General features: G+C 43.2%; 1 protein-coding gene across 5 annotated transcripts in view; it reads right to left on the bottom strand.

Moving 5' to 3' along the window:
• GULP1 (GULP PTB domain containing engulfment adaptor 1) overlaps nt 1-19047 on the bottom strand; it is a 223697-nt gene that overhangs the window by 153441 nt on the left and 51209 nt on the right. For all 5 annotated transcript variants that reach the window (XM_056861479.1, XM_056861484.1, XM_056861481.1 and 2 more), the window contains 4 exons: nt 17996-18094; nt 15444-15581; nt 11616-11732; nt 9548-9640 (listed from right to left, as the gene is read on the bottom strand). In XM_056861479.1, coding sequence (XP_056717457.1) covers nt 9548-9640; nt 11616-11732; nt 15444-15581; nt 17996-18094 — 447 coding nt within the window. The remainder of the gene's footprint in view (nt 1-9547; nt 9641-11615; nt 11733-15443; nt 15582-17995; nt 18095-19047) is intronic.

Raw genomic sequence — 19047 nt, 5'->3', positions numbered from 1 at the left:
ACCTTTAGGCTATGGGTATAAGGTGTGTATAAAACATAAATGAATTAGACTTGGGTCCCATCTCCAAGATATCTCATTATGTATATGAAATATTCCAAAATATGGAAAGATTCAAAATACGGAACTCTTCTGGTCCCAACCATTTCGGATAAGGGATACTCAGTCTGTATTGCTCGCTTCTACTCTATGGTATCTCCAAGACCCCGAGCTCTCTACCTGGTTACTTCCACACTCTGACCTCCCCCTCCCTCAGATGCCTTTTTATGCAGGTCCACTTAAATATCCTTCCCACGGCCTGGACCAGGGGCAGATATGCAAAGATCCCCCAAGCGAAAAGACTATGTTCTTGTGCTCATGGCCAAGCCAAAACAGTGGCCCATGTTTTGCTACACTGTGAGCATGGCGCACCCTTTCGCGAACAGATCATTGAACCCCTCTTGAAAGACAGCCCCGGCGGCACTGACAAGGAGCTAGTCAGATTTCTCTTAAGCGATAGTCACTCTCAGGTTACTGCAGGGGTTGCCAGCTTCCTGGGACTTATTTTAAATTGCTCTAATCCACGTTTATGATTTTAAGTAATAGTCCCACTTTAGTTTTAAAACCTTTTTTTACCTAAATATGTATATATTTATTTTATGCCAATAAAGGTTTTGATATTGATATTGATACTCAGCCTGTACTAACCAGGGACAACCCTGCTCAGCTTCTGAGAACTGACGAGATTGGGCTAGCCTTGGCCAGCCTGGTCAGGCAGTTCACTTACTCACGATTGGGAAAGGCTGTGGCTCAGTGGAAGAGCTTTGCATGCAGGAGGTCCCAGGTTAGATCCCCAGCATCTCCAGTTAAAAGGACCAGGTGGTAGGTGGTGAGAAACACCTCTGCCTGAGACCCTGGAGAGCCACTGCTAGTCTGAGTGGACAATACTGACTTTGACGGACCAAGGGTCTGATTCAGTATAAGGCAGCTTCATGTACGTTCATGTGATTAACTAAAGTGAAAGAATATTTGTAACCTGAGTGTAGGATATCAGCATTCCTTGGATGGGATTTTCTGACAACGACTATCCATTTATTGAATGTCCGGTGAAAAATACTCTGTCTCCCCCTGCTGTGCAAAATGCATCCAAGAAATTCTTGGCAATAAGACAATAAATTATTGCTCTGGTTACTTGTGCAATATCCTGCCCCATAACCCTCTTTAGTGTTCCGAAACAGTGGGATCTGTGGCAGTTGCCTAGGCAACGGTGTTCAGATGCCCCTCCTGAATACAGATACAGACTCAAAACTGCATTTGATGTGACGTGGCAATCTAAAGTGCGGCCTGCCACATGCTGCTAAAAGGGAAACTACCAACTCTACCCATGGAATGGGGAAATCTCGTGGGCTTCCTTACTGCAAGGACAGTACACACTGGGTTAATAATCTCACTTAGAGGCACTTACAGCTCTACCTCGCCGCGGCCTCCAAGTCCCATGTGGAACCCGGAGGCAGCGATGGTGGAGCCGACAAGCAGGTAAGTGAGGGGAGAGGGAGGGAGAGGGGAAGGGGAGAGAGGATTCTTTTAAAAAATGGATGTGAGGCCAAAGCGGCTCAAAGCATGCCGAAAAAAATAGGCATGATTTGGGATCGGATTTCTGCTCCCTAAATTGCCAACTTTTACGGTGAACCCCCCCCCCCCGCAAATACTGATAAGGTATTTTTTGCAATTTTTCAGTTCAGCTTTGCCGAATACACACCCCTAGTGGTTTGCCATTGCCTGCCTCTAAGTAGTGACCCTGGACTTCCATGGTGGTCTCCCATCCAAGTACTAACCAGGGCTGACCCTTCTTAGCTTCTAAGATCAGATGAGATCAGGCTAGCCTGGGCCATCCAGTATACAGTAGCTGCATTTCAAAAAAGGGTTATGGAATAGGATTGCCAGGTCCCTCTTTGCTACCAGAGGGAGGTTTTTGAGGCGGAGCCTGCGGAGGGCGGGGTTTGGGGAGGGGAGGGCCTTCAATGCCATAGAGTCCAAATGCCAAAGCGGCAATTTTCTCCAGGGGAACTGATCTCTATCGGCTGGAAATCAGTTATAATAGCAGGAGTTCTCCAGCTAGTACTTGGAGGTTGGCAACCCATCTGTTTGACAGGAGAGGGATCTGAAGAGTAATAAATGAACCAGAACTCTCTTGAAAGCCTCTTTCAAAAACCGTTTTCAAAGATAAGACGATCAGTGAAACTGATCTGCTTTCATTTTGCCTTCACTGCAGTAATGATTCATCCTCATTAAATTCACGCAATATACCAAATGTACTGAAACTCTTGGAACACACTGGAGTTTTGTATTAACTGTATTTTGGTGCTGAAGTTATCAACAAAGCCATTATTCATACGATCCCTTTTTCAAAAAAAATGTGAAGCACAAAAAGCATATTTCGTCTTTACGAGATACAGCCAATCAGTACGCGCCCCCCCTTCAAGTTGTAAAACACAAAGCAGATTGTGATCGCTCTAGTCACACTGAACAATTCACATCTGTACAAGATTCCTCAGTGTGGAAAACTCGTGGTTCAAGACAAAAATCTAGCACAAAACACAGAAACAACTATTGATGTTTTCAGGAAAGTTGCAGGTGGGGTAGAAGTATTTTAAATTAATCTCCCAGATAAATATCTTCAACTATGGTATCAAGAAGGAGAGTAACACATAGACTTTGATCACAATATCCCCCAGCAGTGTAGGGAAAGCCAGCGTGGTGTAGTGGTTAAAGAGCAGTGGACTCTAATCTGGAGAACCGGGTTGGATTCTTCCACATGAGCAGCAGATGCTAATCTGGTGAACTGGATTGGTTTTCCTGCTCCTACACATGGTCAGCTGAGTGACCTTGGGCTAGTCACACTCTCTCAGCCCCACCTACCTCGCAGGGTGTCTGTTGGGAGGGGGGAGGAAGATGATTGTAAGCCGGTTTGATTCTCTCTTAAGTGGTAGAGAAAGTCGGCATATAAAAACCAACTCTTCTTCTTCAACAAACCAGCGGAATTAAAAAAAAAAATCTAAAATGATGGTGCTAAAAGGAGTAGGGATGAACTATATACACAAAAATTGTTTGCAGCCACGCTGTTCCAAAAATCCAAATCCAAAAACAAACCACTGTCCACATAATACTTTATTAGGACCAACCAAAATAACACTAAACTGTGTATAAGCTTTGGCATTCTCCAGAACCCTAGGGAAGGGCAGTGGCTCAGTGGCAGAGCATCTGCTTGGCATGCAGAAGGTCCCAGGTTCAATCCCCGGCATCTCCAGTTAAAGGGACTAGGCAAGTAGGGGATGTGAAGGACCTCTGCCTGAGACCCTGGAGAGCCTCTGCCGGTCTGAGTAGGCCATGCTGACTTTGATGGACCAAGGGGGGGGGGTCTGATTCAGTACAAGGCAGCTTCATGTATGTTTATCCCAACCCTTCTTCAGGCTTGATGTTGCAAAATCAAATAAAAAAAGGAGAGGGGGAGAAAAACAGATGTTTCAGGCCACGACTGTAAGGCCAGCTATGTGATAATCACCATCTGTTATGAGCTCAGCTACCAACAACTGGATCCCCTTGACTGGGCAGAAGAATGAAGAATCAGCAACAGTTGCAAGGAATCCCTGGGAATGGCTACTGCCCGGAAGCACGAAAAGTTGGGTGAACTAAAATTAAATTAAACAATGAAATACGTTTATTACAAAGCAAATGGATATATTTAAAACAAGCCCTTATGGAAACAGATACAGGGTTGATAATCTAAAATCACGTGCCAAATGTGTTTTGGCCCTTAGGCCTTCTTCAGTGGTCTAGAAAAACATATGTACACATAAACAATCATCAGTGAATAGAGCGATTTTATTTCAGCCCGGGTAGGTATTATAAGATGTATTCCAAGTGGACAATGCTAACAGAATGTTGCTTAAATATGTTTTTAATTGTAAAAACACATATCCATGGAATGCAGCTTAATTACTTCGTACTGGAACAGGCTGGCATTACATTCAAAGTGTGCATATCAGTCTCAACCAAGGAAGAGATGTGGTTTTAGCACATGGTTTTAGATTATCAACCCTGTATCTGTTGTCAAAAGGGCTTGTTGTTAATATATGCATTTGCTTTGTAATAAATATATTTCTTTGTTTAATTTAATTTTAGTTCACCCAACCTTTTGGGTACCCAGCTTTGTTTGTTAGGTGGGGTCTTGTACCCCTCTGTTTGGTTCTACTGCCTAGAAACAGTCAAAGAAGAAGAAGAGGAGGAAGAAGAAGAAGAAGGAGAAGAGGAGGAGGAGGAGGAGAGGTAGGTGAGGCTGAGAGAGCTCTGAGAGAACTGTGACTAGCCCAAGGTCACCAAGCTGGCTTCATATGTAGGAGTGGGGAAACCAACCCTGTTCACCAGATTAGAGTCCACCACTCATGCCGAGGAGTGGGGAATCAAACCCGGTTCTCCAGATTAGAGTCCATCGCTCCAAACCACCACTGATGCTAGTTTAGATGCTGGTTTGTAAATGTACGTATGGATAGCAAATGGATGTAGAAGAGTCTGGGATTTGTGAATATGGAAACTGTCCCCCTGATTTGCAAGGTCAGCAATTGAGAACAGAAGTGGGAGGAAAATAAGTGTCAGACCAAGGGAACAAGTATCTAAATTGTTATGGGTTTGCGCTGCATAAACAACCTCCACATAATTACTCTGTCTTCCAGATGTAACGGCACAATTTATTACACAAAGGCTTATTGTATTCTCAAAAAATTAATTGAAAAGATACTCAAAAGAATGTCAAAGTTCTGATATATTTTTAGCGTTATGCATAAAACCCTTATGTTAAAATTCACCAAACAGGCACGTTAAAAAGTTACAACCGGATGTTTCATATTTTTAATATGAAATTAATACAGAGCTTTCTAACATTATATCTTGATAAGATTTTGAATATACTCAAGGTTACAACTACATATAATTCTAGAGCTTCAACTGGAATACGAACGTCAGAGTCACCATTACTTATGAGTAGTGGGGAAATGAATGCCCTTGTGCACAACACTAGTAATGAATATTTTGCACTGGTGGTGGACAGACCATTCCCGGAGTATTTCAGAGAAGAATCAGGCCAGGGTTCTAGTTTGCTTTTTTAAAATCTTGGCATGACTCATTTGTAGTCTAGAATTACAGTACAACACAAATTCAGTTATACCAGATACAGCTGTCCTTACAGAACAGAACAATGGACGCTACTGAAATTTGAAATCAATTTAAAAGATAATATGAGGGACACTTTGGAGGTTGGTCCTCAAGTGGAAAATCTGAGGATTTGGAGGGAAGCCCAAAAGCATTTAGATAAGGTTAACATATTGGTGTGTGTGTTGCGGGGAGCGGGGAGACTGCATGTTCCCAGGTGCAGTAGTGCATTTTTTTTTGGGAGGAGAGATGCTCAGCCTTGTGGGTAACCTTCAGTCTAACAACAATAGCTCTGAATACTCAGAAGGAATTGTGGGGCTGGAACCAAGCCGATCTTTGGAGCTACAAATCCTGAATACTGAGAGCTCAGTTACACTGCCGTAGTTCTTTAAAGAACCAGGAAGTCCAAATCCCACCTTTGCAGACAGAACTGAAGACAGTCACTTGTAAGGAAAGAAGGAGCTTGAAAGGGCCAATTCTGGCACGGTAAGTTATAGAAAGGACCGCAGGAAATGTACCAGACCTATTTCTCTTGAGTAGGGTTGCCAACCTCCAGGTACTAGCTGGAGATCTCCTGCTATTACAACTGATCTCCAGACGATAGAGATCAGTTCCCCTGGAGAAAATAGCCACTTTGGCAATTGGACTCTATGGCATTGAAGTCCCTCCCCAAACCCTGCCATCTTCAAGCTCTGCCCCAAAACCTTCCACTGGTGGCGAAGAGGGACCTGGCAACCCTATCTACTACAGATCAACATGTCTACCCACTGAAACTATCTTCACTGAGTATTATGTTCAGTACATTAAACAACTTATTGGCTATGATATAAAGAAGTACAGGAAAGGGTCATGACCTTCACTGTCTCCCCCACTGAATCACAACTCAAGTTGCTTGTTAGAGTCTTCTGTAGACTTTTTTTAGCCAAATATTATACTATGATCCCCCCCGCCCCAAGATTTATTATAAGCAATTGCATAGGATCTATGATTGGGTTAGAATTAGATCTTACACTTCGGTAGTGTCCATAAAGTATCTCATACTTTTAACCCCCTCCCTTTAAAACCTCCTTTTGACAGTTTCTTTTTCAGCCAGAGACCCTTCCTCAAATGTATGTCACACATCATGTTACTGGTCACACATTACTAAGATCTGTAAACTTAATACCTTGTTACGTGAAACATAACTACCTGTATTCAATAATCTGCACACAGAAGGTGAACAGAATTTTCTTCTATTCCTCTCCATTCGTGAAGCCCCCTCTGACACCTGCAGAGATAATTCCTGGGGTCATGGGATCCTTGTGGAAGAGCAGTCAAGTGTAAGGTTGCCAGGGTCCAGGTGGGACCTGGAGATCTCCCAGAATTACAACTGATCACCAGATGACAGATGTCAGTTTCCCTGCACAAAATGGCTGCTTTGGCGAGTGGACTCTATGGCGTCACATCCTTGCAGAAGTCCCTCCCCTCTCCAAAACCAGCCCTCCCTAGAATCCACCCCCAAATCTCCGGGAATTTTCCAACCCTGAGTTGGCAACCCTACTAATGTGGGCCAGAGGACTGGGTTGAGGGATGAAACTGACTAGGCTCCTCAGTGAAGCTGTGCTTGCGGAAGACTGAGGGCCTAAATACACATTACATGTGACATGAGTTGGGTCACAGATGCTCAACCCAACCGTCAAGCACATGTTAATGCAAGGGTGAACTGTCAAAAACATCTCTGTCGCTCTGCAAGATTTCAAATACTGCCACAGTATTTGCTCCCGCAGCGAAGCAAACTGGAGGAGGGGATGGCTCCCAGACAGCCCCACCTTCTGTCCATTGCCGCAGCTGAATTCCACATGCAGGTTGACTGTGGCGGGGTTCAGACCTGAAGGTTGGGCTTCAGCTCTGCACCATATTTTTCAGGTTAGGATTTACCTGAATTTTTCCAAAAAATTCTGGGAAAAGCTGAATTAAGTATTTGGCTTCTTTTGGGTTTTTTGAAAATTTCCGGGACTAATAAACGCAAGCTCGAAAAATACCAAATAAAAAATTGGTACACATCCCTAGCTTTGTCTCTTGAAAGCTTCTATCATGTTAGTTAAATTGTGGAACTCCCTGCCCCAGGATGTGGTGATGGCTTCCAACTTGGAAGGCTTTAAGAGGGGAGTGGACATGTTCATGGAGGAGAGGGTTATTCATGGCTACTAGTCAAAATGGATACTAGTCATGATGCATACCCATTCTCTCCAGGATCAGAGGAGCCTTGGAACACAGGCAGGATAATGCTGCTGCAGTCATCTTGTTTGTGGGCCTTCTAGAGGCACCTGGTTGGCCAATGTGTGAACAGACTGCTGGACTTGATGAGCCTTGGTCTGATCCAGCATGACTTTTCTTATGTTCTTATGAATACTAGTCATGATGCCTACCTATTCTCTCCAGGATCAGAGGAGCATGCCCATTATATAAGGTGCTTTGGAACACAGGCAGGATAGCACTGCTGAAGTCGTCTTGTCTGTGGGCTTCCTGGAGGCACCTGGTTGGCCACTGTGTGCTGGACTTGATGGACCTTGGTCTGATCCAGCATGGCCTTTTTTATGTTCTCATGATAATCGTTTTGGGATCTAAAGTCCTACTGGATTCGAATCTAGCTGTTCTACTGCAGACCAACATGGCTACCCTCTGAAAATACTTTAGGAATGTCCCTATTACCCCTGCCTAGTTAACTGCCAAACATGCTAGAGACACAGATGCATGATTGTGACATCACATTTCAGTCAATATTATCTTCTAACTCCATCATGAATTAATTATTCACGAGGTCATTTCTCCTCCTTCCTCCCTGATGTATGACATACTTTATGAATGACCTCTTTGTCCACATAGATTTTGGTATGACCAGATTTTGGCTACATTAATAGTTTCAACTGAATGCATAGTAAGGCACAGTTTAGTTATCACTCAGCAGGCCACAAAAATCTGTGAAATATAGTCCATCATAAAATCGATTAACCCAATTATCACTGTTAGCTAGAAAATGTTTCCATTGACCTCTACCAAATACCTTTATCTCATTTAAAATGTTCTTAAAACTGTTCTTTTCAATGCATGAGGAGCATGATTTCACAGATTAAATATAAACCGCCACTGAGAATTGATCTACAATACCACAGAGATCTACAATACCAAAAAATGAACAAGCAAAACAATTTATCTGACAATATTAATACACATAATTTAGCACAAATGATTTGTCATAAGACTGTAAGGAAGAAAAAATAATCTTTAGCTTTAAATAAAGAAGGAATAATAATAAAAAGTATATAGACCGTTCAGCATAAAGATGTATACTCTGGGATTCTAGAAGTTATCTAGATGCATTTCCACGTAGTTGTGAAACCTTAACAGGAAATCCACTGTTTCCTAGAAGGGGCGGTCTTGTACTATCACCAGAAAATATTTTTAAGTACTTTAACATGGATTCTAGTAATTTGCTTTCTAAAATTCCATGGCATCCCCTGCACCTCACAGAAACAAACATTCTCCGAAAAACCTACATTTGTCATATATTCTGATTCTCAGACAGCGAGAGGACCAAAACATTTGCGCAGATGCTCACACAGAACCCCAATACATATACTCTTCTTGAACATGTTAGGAGAATAAGTTGTTAGAAAGAAAAGCATCGCACATGAAAAAGCGGACAAGTAACCGTATGTTTGTGACAAACACTTCACCGAGGAAAGTCGGGGGTTTCCAAATCCAAGGCTGACTCTCTGGCAGTGTGAAAAAGATGCCAGCACATCTTAAACATGAAGCCCTCCCCTCTGATTGTCTGCATGTCGGTACTCTGCAGTTTATTCAGTAATGAAATGAATATGCTGTTCCTTGGCTCAGGGGCCTTTAACCTCTTTAACGCTTTGCCGGGTCTGATTCCCAGGGAGAGCTGGCATTAATTATGTCCACTTCTCTAGATTAATAGTGCCAACTGAAGCAGATATGCACCCTTCTAAGTTATTGACTTCAATGGACTAAGAAGGGTGTAACTCTAGGTTAGTACTCAGATCCATTTGGGCGCCCACGAGACTCAGAACAAAGCTCTTCCCATCTTTAACTGCTCTTAGGATGGAGAAAGAGTACGGACCTACATTTAACAGCAGCAGCAGCAAACAAAAGATAAAATGTAGGCCTAAAGATAATGGATTTATGCTATGGTTTTCCATCTTCCTCTTTCTGTCAGCTTGCCACAATCTTAGAGTTACTTAGCAGTGATATCACTACGCATTAGTTAAATTAATCAGAAACATCGATTGCAGTTATTATAAGCAAGGGAATGTTAAATACATTTGCAGAAGCGTTCCTACGGGCAGAAAGCAAGGGTACTTACTGGCGATGAATTTACTTGGGTTATCCTTAGTTGGTTTTCTAAATCTTGTACTTTATTTTTAAGCTCCATATTTTCTGTTTCTAGTTCTTGAATCTAGAAAAGAACCAATTGAGAAGACATGTAGGTTATATCAGCAACTATAAAACTCCTGAATAAATTTAGAAAAATATATAAACACATCGTAAAAATCTGGGTCACCGTTCAGTAACGAGGTTTCCATGAAATACGCCCACCCAAACCTACACGCTTAATTTTATTTTACATATTTTATTTATTTATTTTACAAAATTTATATTCTACCTTTCTGGTTTTGTGTGGGACACCAAAACGACAAATCAATAATAAAATCACATTTTAAAACCATTAAAAACAACCCCCCAACAAACATCATTAAAACAATTAAAAACAGAGCTAAAATACATAAAAACAACAATTACAACATTGATCAGGAAGAAGGGATTACCAAGATAACACCAAATGAAACAAAAAAAGGCTTCACCCACTACCAGAAGATGGCAACAAAAGGGGACAGAAGAATCTCCCTGAGGGGAAAGTTCCAGACCTCTTGTGCCATGACTTAAAAGGCCCTCTCCTGGATTGCCAGCCACCTAATCTCAGAAGGCGGGGGCATCTGAAGCAGGGCCTCCAAAGGTGACCATGTTGGTTGGGCAGGTTCATAAGGGAGAATGCGTTCCTTCAGGTATGTTGTTCTCAAACACACTGTTTCATTTATTAACAAATACAATGCAGATCAGGTGTTACCAAAAAATCCAAACACCGCTGTGACACTGTGAGCCCAGAAAAAGCAAATTCTACACGAGCCACAAACTGTGCTCTGTAAAAATATATCTTTAGCTTGCATAAAATTGGGCAGTGGACCAGTTTAAAATTCTTGTCTGTGCACTGGTTGAATACTGTTGAATGCTTGCTGACTAAGAACCATTCCTACTGTAGGTATCACAAAATATCATGTAACTGTAACATTTAGGCATCTTTCTACATAAGGACGTCCTTGGCTTCATGGAATATTCAGCAACATTCGACTGAAGCCAGACTTGGTTGCAATTGACAATATTTGACTGGTCAGAGAATTGGTGCCTCTCTTTTGTACTCATTCATTCTGCTTCCAATAACAGTGTTGCTGGCACCAGGTGCTATCCAGAAAACTGAAGCCCGTTTCATCTGGCCAGCTGGTGTCAGCTTTTGCTTGGGGAGTAGCCAAGACCTGCTTATTGCCCGCCTCTTGATTTGCATATTTTCCCACAGAAAGTTTCCAGCGTTTTCAAGCTTATCTTTGAAGCCACAAAGCTTCACAATCTGCTTCTGGCAAAATTCAAACCCAGGATGCTCCTGATGCTATTTATATGCAACTCGTCAAATTCTATATTGGGATGCTGGAACATAAAATGTATGCACAATCTGACCATAATACTGAAATCATTTGCTTGTACATAAATGAAACTGCAGTTGTTTAAATAATTTATGGATAACTGGCATTATTATTGTTGTTGTTATTATTTTGTTATTGTTATTATTGGTTTGTAACCCGCCCTCAATCCCCGGTTCAGGGTGCCTAACAGCATCAATATTGTACAATAAAATCATATACAACAAAACAACATATAATGCGCAATAAAAGCAATCCTACTTCTGTATCAGTTAGATAATTAATACAATGGCGCAGAACATAAACCCACGGCCCACAGGGCCAATAATGGGCTGGAGAGCACTCGGGAGCTCCGATATACATTGATGATGATATAACAGAAAGGTTAGCGAGGCCAGCACTGATATTAAACTATTGTCATCCTCAACTATAAAACTGGCAGAATATCTCCGTCTTACAGGCCCTGGGGAACTCTCCAAGGTCCCGTAGGGCCCTGATCTCACTGGCGATAGGGGCCCCTAGACAGGGGCCAGGGATGAGAAACTAAACGTATTTTGACATCTCTTATTTTACTTGTTCTGTTAATAAACCTTCCATAATGTTGGATGTCACTTTTGTTTTGCTTTAAAAAAAACCTAAATGATGCATCGTTTAAAGTAAGAAGAAGCCTCTGTAACTTACTCTTTTCTGTAATCCTGCAATCTGTTTCCTTGTTTCCACGTCCTTTCCTCCCGATTCCAGAAATTTCCTGTAAGCCAGGTCAAACGCTTGCCCAATTGTTAATGTTATCTCTTCTGCCTTTATATAAAACAAATATTACCATTAGCATGTCAATTGATTTCACATAAGCTGGGGGGGAAAGACTTAAAGCCACTTACAAATTCAAGGAGTGCAAAGAAACTTGATGAAAGTCTTACAAGTTGTGGAATCAATGAAGGGTTAATTATCCAGGGGGACTCTGAATGACTTTTCTATTTATAAGTGGCTATAACTCTGGTGGATTTTCAGCTAGCTGCCTTGAAAGCCTGTGAGGCATAGAAGTTAGAATGTCGGACTAGGATCTGGGAGACCCAGGTTTGAATCCCCGCTCTGCCAAGGAAGGTCATTGGGTTGACCTTGGACCGGGCACACACTCTCAGCCTAACCAACCTCACCGGGTTGTTGTGAGGGTTAAACAGAGGAGAGGTGAATGATGTAAGTTGCTTTGCGTCCCCACTGTGGGGAAAGGCAGGCTAGAAATGAAGTATATAAAATAAATATACTTCAGAACAACTCCAGTTAATAGTGAATCACTAACCCCGTACCTAAATCCATCCCCGCTGTCGACACTTCCAATTAAAGGTCTCCCGCTAAGGCGCACTTGTTATATCACTTATCGCCATCCACCCCGATTGGTACGGCTGGATCGTTTTCAAGAATGTGGTTTAAAATGATAACTATACAATATACTTATCTGTTATAAAACTCTTGCCTAGACAATGGGGTCAAATTTACTTGGACGAGTCAGGGGAAAAAACTGAATACATCCTTTTGCTGAATCTTCTCTAAACCCATATATTTTATTTGCTTGCCCCCAATATGGTCAATTGCCTTGAAATGTTTCTTGCCCTATCTAGTATTTTTTTAAAAAAATTTTTTTTGTAAACTGCAGTGAATACGCCCCAATTGTAGAGGATGGTAAACTGAAATGAACATCTAGTGAGAAATTGATAAAATGCACTATTTCCTTTATTTCCTGTTCTTTCATCCCTGGCGTCGGCTGCCGCTATTCTGTTCCTGTTTTGCCAGAACAAAATCCTCACTACGGGGCTGATGTCTCTGTTGGTCGGGGCACGCAACTCCTTGGCTGGCCGCACTATGGAAAGTTGCAGCAAGCTGGGTTGGGGTTGTCCTTCCACTGCCACCACAAACTCAATCGCACCAGTGCTGAGCTCTCCAACAGGTTTTTATTTGTGGCCTAACCATGTGGTTACATTCACCCTTGTCCCGTTACAAGGTAACTAAACACTCCTCCATTGGACACCTCCAGGTGTGCCTAATCTCAGCATGCCTAACGATTGGCCCCGCCCACAACCTTGTTTCTGTTTCTCTGCCAGCTCAGCCTGGCCCACACATGCCCATCAGCAGCCCTTCTCCAGTCAGCGATGCTGAGGCTACGATCCATCCCCACCCCACATTATCCATTATCTACTTCAGCTATTGAGTTGCAGCTATTCCTGCCCAGCTTTATGAACAATCCAAATCAGCCTACAGTGAACGGGTCGTTTTTCTTTTGTACATACCATGCACAACACAGCATCGAAACTCAGTGTGGGTAGGGTCACAGCTTGCAAGCATTGCGTGTTAAAGTGGGATGTAGTGAAAAACAGGCCCGCAGCATGCTGGGTGGCCAGTGTGTGCATTTGCACTGCTGGAGGGTGAGAGATTCAAAACTGATAAAGGAAATATTTCTTCACACAATGCAGAGTTAAACGGTGGAACTCCCTGCCCCAGGATGTGGTGATGGCTACCAACCTGGAAGGCTTTAAGAGGGGAGTGGACATGGTCGTGGAGGAAAGGGCTATCCATGGCTACTAGTCAAAATGGTTACTAGTCATGATGCATACCTATTCTCTCCACAGTCAGAGGAACATGCCTATCATCTTAGGTGCTGTGGAACACAGGCAGGATGGTGCTGCTGCAGTCGTCTTGTTTGTGGGCTCCCTAGAGGCACCTGGTTGGCTACTGTGTGAACAGACTGCTGGACTCGATGGACCTTGGTCTGATCCAGCATGGGTTTTCTTACGTTCTTACAGGCAGGATAATGCTATTGCAAGCTGTCTTGCTTGTGGGCTTCCTACAGGCACCTAGTTGGCCACTGTGTGAACAGACTGCTGGACTTGATGGGCCTTGGTCTGATCCAGCAGGGCTTTTCTTATGTTCTTATGTACTTAGGGTACCCTTGTCCAGGTGTAACAGAAGGGATCCTGTATCAAGGAGTGAGTGTGAACAGTGGTCCCAATCCTGGGCTGCATATGTACTAGCCCTACTTAGAAAGTTTGAAGAGGGTCGATGTGTTACTTGGTGTGTCAAGGGGGGGAAAGATCCCTATTGGATGGAGGGTGGAAGAATTTTTAAATGGTAACTTCACACATCAAGGAGCCAGAAAGTGTAGATAATTCACAGTGGGTAGCCGTGTTAGTCTGTTTGCAGTAGTCAAAAAGGGCCAGAGTCCAGTAGCACCTTAAAGACTAACAAAAATATTTTCTGGTAGAGTATGAGCTTTCGTGAGCCACAGCTCCCTTCTTCAGATACCAGGTATCTGAAGAAGTGAGCTGTGGCTCACGAAAGCTCATACCCTACCAGAAAATATTTTTGTTAGTCTTTAAGGTGCTACCGGACTCTGGCCCTTTTTGACTATCAGAAAGTGTAGGAATCAGAGAAAAATGGTCCATATTGTCACAAGAAAGTACTATCCATCATAGTTAAAATGGATTATAATAGCTCGAACACATGAAAACACATGAAGCTGCCGCATACTGAACCAGAATGGTCTATCATGGTCAGTATTTCCGACTCGACTGGCAGCAACTCTCCAGGATCACAGGCAGAGGTCTTTTGCATAACCTACTACATGGTCTTTTTAACTGGAGATGCCAGGGATTGAACCTGAGACTTCTGCGTGGAAAGAGGATACCGCTGAGCCACAATCCCTCCCCAAATATCAGTGACTTATGTTTGTGATCAAGTTGGCTTCAGAATCCAGTAGGGCTCTTCTTATGTTTTTGATGGATAGGTCTATCAGTGGCTACTAGCCATGGTGACTAAAGGGAACACTAGGGTTGCCATCCACCAGGTACTAGCTGGAGATCTCCTGATATTACAACTGATCTCCAGCCAATAGAGATCAGTTTCCCTGGAGAAAATGGCCACTTTGACAATTGTACTCTATGGTATTGAAGTCCCTCCCCTCTCCAAACCCTGCCCTCCACAGGCTCCACCCCATAAACCTTCCACCAGTGGCAAATAGGGACTGGGCATCCCTAGGGAACACCCATATTCAGAGCATGCAAACCTCTGAATACCAGTACTGGGTAGGATTATCAAGTTTCAGGTGGCACCTGGAGATCTCCAGATGACCAAGATCAGTTCCCCTGGAGAAAATGGCTGCTTTGGAAGATGGATTCTATGGTATTATATCCTGATGAGGTCCCTCCCCTCCCCAAACTCCACAGTTCCCATCTCCACCATAAAATCCCCAGGTATGTCCTAACCCAGAGCTGGCAACCCTTGTGCCAAGAGGCAACAACAGGGGAAGGTATTGGTCTCTATGCCCTGTTGTTGGATCTGGTTGGCCACTGTGTGAGACAGGATGCTGGACTAGATGGACCACTGGCCTGATCCAGCAGGGCTCTTACATTCTTAACCTCTCCTTGCTTCTCTCTCATCTTTACGGAAGGTATAAAACAGGCTGCCAGCCTTCAGTGCATACTTTCCCCAAGCATGCTCCAGAAAATATGGCATACTTACACACTTTTCACTGTCAAAGACGTAGCACAAATGTTTGTTTGACTCAGAGTCTTTGCATATGAAAGTGAATATCCTTTTGTCGGTTTTATCGTCAGCACAAAATGATATCCTATGGAGCTGGCAATTGTGTTGGACTTCCTGCAAACGACAATTGCGCAATTAGACTTTGTGTCGCATTTTGGGGATCGGATCGCCACCAAGCACAGCCAGACACAATGAAGCCAAAAGGAATTATACCTTGCAAAATACTGACAACCTACAATGATACTTTTATCTAATGTTCGTTATCCTTCTCGTATGTAAATTCTGATAAAGCTGCTTTGCTAGACGTGGTTGCTATGCACACATGCATCTGGGCGCCCAACTGTTAGCCACACCCGTCAAAGATGCATGAAACACAAGAGGTTCTCGCACAAATCCTGAAAGGTGTTCCTCGCCATCCACAGGACTCGCTGGCTCACAGTTTCCGCAGAGACACAATTGGCTTGCACATGATGTTCTGCTGGTTGACGTGAATGCATATTTACTGTGAGAACTGGAAGATGTAATGTCGGTTTCTCCAATAAAAATGGGATTTTTAAGTAAACAGCAAATGAGTTTCATTTTCAAATCTTGCTCAGAGGCGTGTGAAATAACTCATGCATACAAAAAACATTTAAAGCTTTCAGCTGGCCTTGAGAAGACCAATCACAGTGATGGCAGAGAATAGAAAAGCACTGCCAACGTTTCAGTCACATTTTGCCAAATTTAAAACCTTCCCCCATTATTTGCTCAACCCATTCTTTAGGAAGATACAAAGCATGTCTCCAGGGTGGGTAGTGAAAAATCTTTCTGATTCTTTCTGTTGTGCGTTGGTGCAGGGGGCAGGAATGCAAAGAAGTTGCACTTTAAGTACGGGTAGATGATTTTAGGAGAGGGTATATTGGAGAGTAGGGTTGTGAGAGGAGAAAAATACAGTAAGGAGGCAAGCGTATTCAGGTCTACCCAGAAGTAAGAATAATGTTATCAATGGATCATACTCCCGAGAAAGTGATCACAGAATGGCAGCTCAATTTGCTCCTCGAAGTACACATTTTAAAAACATGGTTTTGACTCTATGCCAGTATTGTAGGAAGGCAGCGTGGTGTAATGGTGTAAGAGCGGTGGACTCCAATCTGGAGAACCGGGTTTCATTCCCCGTTCTTCAACATGAGCGGTGGACTCTAATCCGGAGAACCAGGTTTGATTCCCCGCTACTCCACATGAGAAGCAGACTCTAATCTGGTGAACTGGGTTGGTTTCCCCACTCTTCTACATGAAGCCTGCTGGGTGACCTTGGGCTAGTCACAGTTCTCTCAGAACTCTCTCAGCCCCACCTACCTCTCAAGGTTTCTGTTGCAGGGAGAAGAAGGGAAGGCGATTGTAAGCCGGTTTGATTCTCCTTAAAGGTAGAGAAAATCGGGGTATAAAAACTGTTTTTCTTCTTTCACTAAGAGCGATAGCAATTTTCACCTCTTAAAAAAACACACCCTGTTGACCCTTTCTCACCTATTTTTCTGGGCATTCTGGATGAATATAGACAGCCATTTGCCAAGGGCAAACTCACCACAGTATGAACATAACAGCTCGATAGAGCAGTTATCCATATGTCTGCTGAGGAGGGCATGTTACCACACTTTGGAAATCGAAAGAATCGGGTGACTGACAAAAATCAGTTCACTTTGCAACAGAAACCAGGGACTAGTACTTGGCTAAATGTGGGGTTTATACATGCATTGACCGTAAGAAGAAGAGTTGGTTTTTATATCCCGCTTTTCTCTACTTTAAGGAGTCTCAAAGGGGCTTACAATCACAATCCCTTCCTCTTCCCACAACAGGCGTGAGGTAGGTGGGGCTGAGAGAGTTTGGAGCGAACTGTGACTGGCCCAAGATCACCCAGCAGGCTTCGTGTGTAGGAATGGGGAAAGGAACCTGGTTCTCCAGATTAGAATCCGCCGCTCATGTGGAGGAGTGGGGAATCAAACCCGGTTCTCCAGATTAGAGTCTGGCGCTCATGTGAAGGAGGAGGGACTCAAACCTGGTTCTCCAGATTTGAGTCAGTCGCTCTTAACCACTACACCACACTGGCTATTCAATGATCATGTTTTCCAAAAATCAAGTGTATACTGTCCACAGTTTGTACAATGTGTTCACTCATCCCCTTTAAAAGCCATCTAAGTTAAGCCAGTCCTGACCCGGGTGGCCCAGGCTGGCCTGATCTCGTCAGATCTCAGAAGCTAAGCAGGGTCGGCCCTAGTTAGTACTTGGATGGGAGACCTCCAGGGAATACCAGGGTCGTGATGAGGCGGCAGGCAGTGGCAAACCACCTCTGAACATCTCTTGCCTTGAAAACCCGATGGGGTCACCATAAGTCAGCAGTGACCTGATGGCAGTTTCTACCATTACCATCAAGCTAACCATCTCCCTTAGCAGCAAATTCCATACATTACTTATGCATTATGTGAAGAAATCTCTTTTTGCTTCTCTGGGTGCGGATGTCAGAGAGAGAAAAAAGGGATTAAAAAAAATCTTACCTTTGTTTTTGGATCTAGGATTTTCACTCCGTATATTGAGATTTGTAACTCGACTTTTGGTGTTTTTTGTCCTTCGGATTTCTTGATGTGTCTTGCGAACTGGAAATTTTTAAAAAAGTATGTAAGGATATTTATAAAACATATCTGGGCTCTACTTTGTGGCGGCTCGCTAAACTTTCTCCATCATCTATTTGCCAAGGCGAAGCCTTACTACAGATGGCACATCTCTCAGAGATAGGGCAATACATCAGAAAGCCCTTCAAGCTTTTTTGGGTGGTAGTTCTAGGTTCACAGAATTTTGTTTAGTCTGATACTCTCCAGATTTGGGAACTATTTTCTTTCCACGGACAGTGAAGACTGTCATTTGTTGAGGTGAAGAGTCATGATCTTCAAGAGTGGACAGAGAGAAGCTTTTCTCCCTCTCTCATAATACTAGAACGCGGGGTCATCTGTTGAAGCTGGAGGGGGAGACATTCAAACAGATAAAAGGAAGTACTACTTCACACAACACATAGTTAATTTGTGGAACTTCCTGCCCCAGGATGTGGTATTGGCTGCCAACTTGGAGGACTTGAAGAGGGCAGTGGACATGTTCATGGAGGAGAGGGGTATTCATGGCTACTAGTCAAAATGGCTACTAGTCATGATGCATACCTATTCTCTCCAGGATCAGAGGAGCATGCCTAATATATTAGTTGCTGTGGAACACAGGCAGGATGGTGCTGCTGCAGTTGTCTTGTTTGTGGGCTTCCTAGAGGCACCTGGTTGGCCACTGTGTGAACAGACTGCTGGACTTGATGGGCCTTATTTCAGATTGACACAAGTGACATTTATGTCCTATCTGGCCCTCGTAACAAACGAGTTCGACACCCCTGGTTTAGATTTTATACTCTATCATTTTTTTGGTCTTGCTCTCCGTCTTGAGAATTTACACAAATTGAAAAGTAAGCTATACATTCCTAGATAAAAGGAATGAATAAACCGAAAAACAGGTTGAACGTAAAAAGGATATTTCCTTTCCCTCTAACCCAAAATTCTCATTAGTAATACCA

The sequence above is a fragment of the Euleptes europaea genome, chromosome 15 (assembly GCF_029931775.1).
Source record: "Euleptes europaea isolate rEulEur1 chromosome 15, rEulEur1.hap1, whole genome shotgun sequence".
Classification (NCBI taxonomy): Eukaryota; Metazoa; Chordata; class Lepidosauria; order Squamata; family Sphaerodactylidae; genus Euleptes; species Euleptes europaea.
The sequence above is the reverse complement of the archived record's forward strand: the minus strand, read 5'-3'. Positions and strand labels throughout refer to the sequence as shown.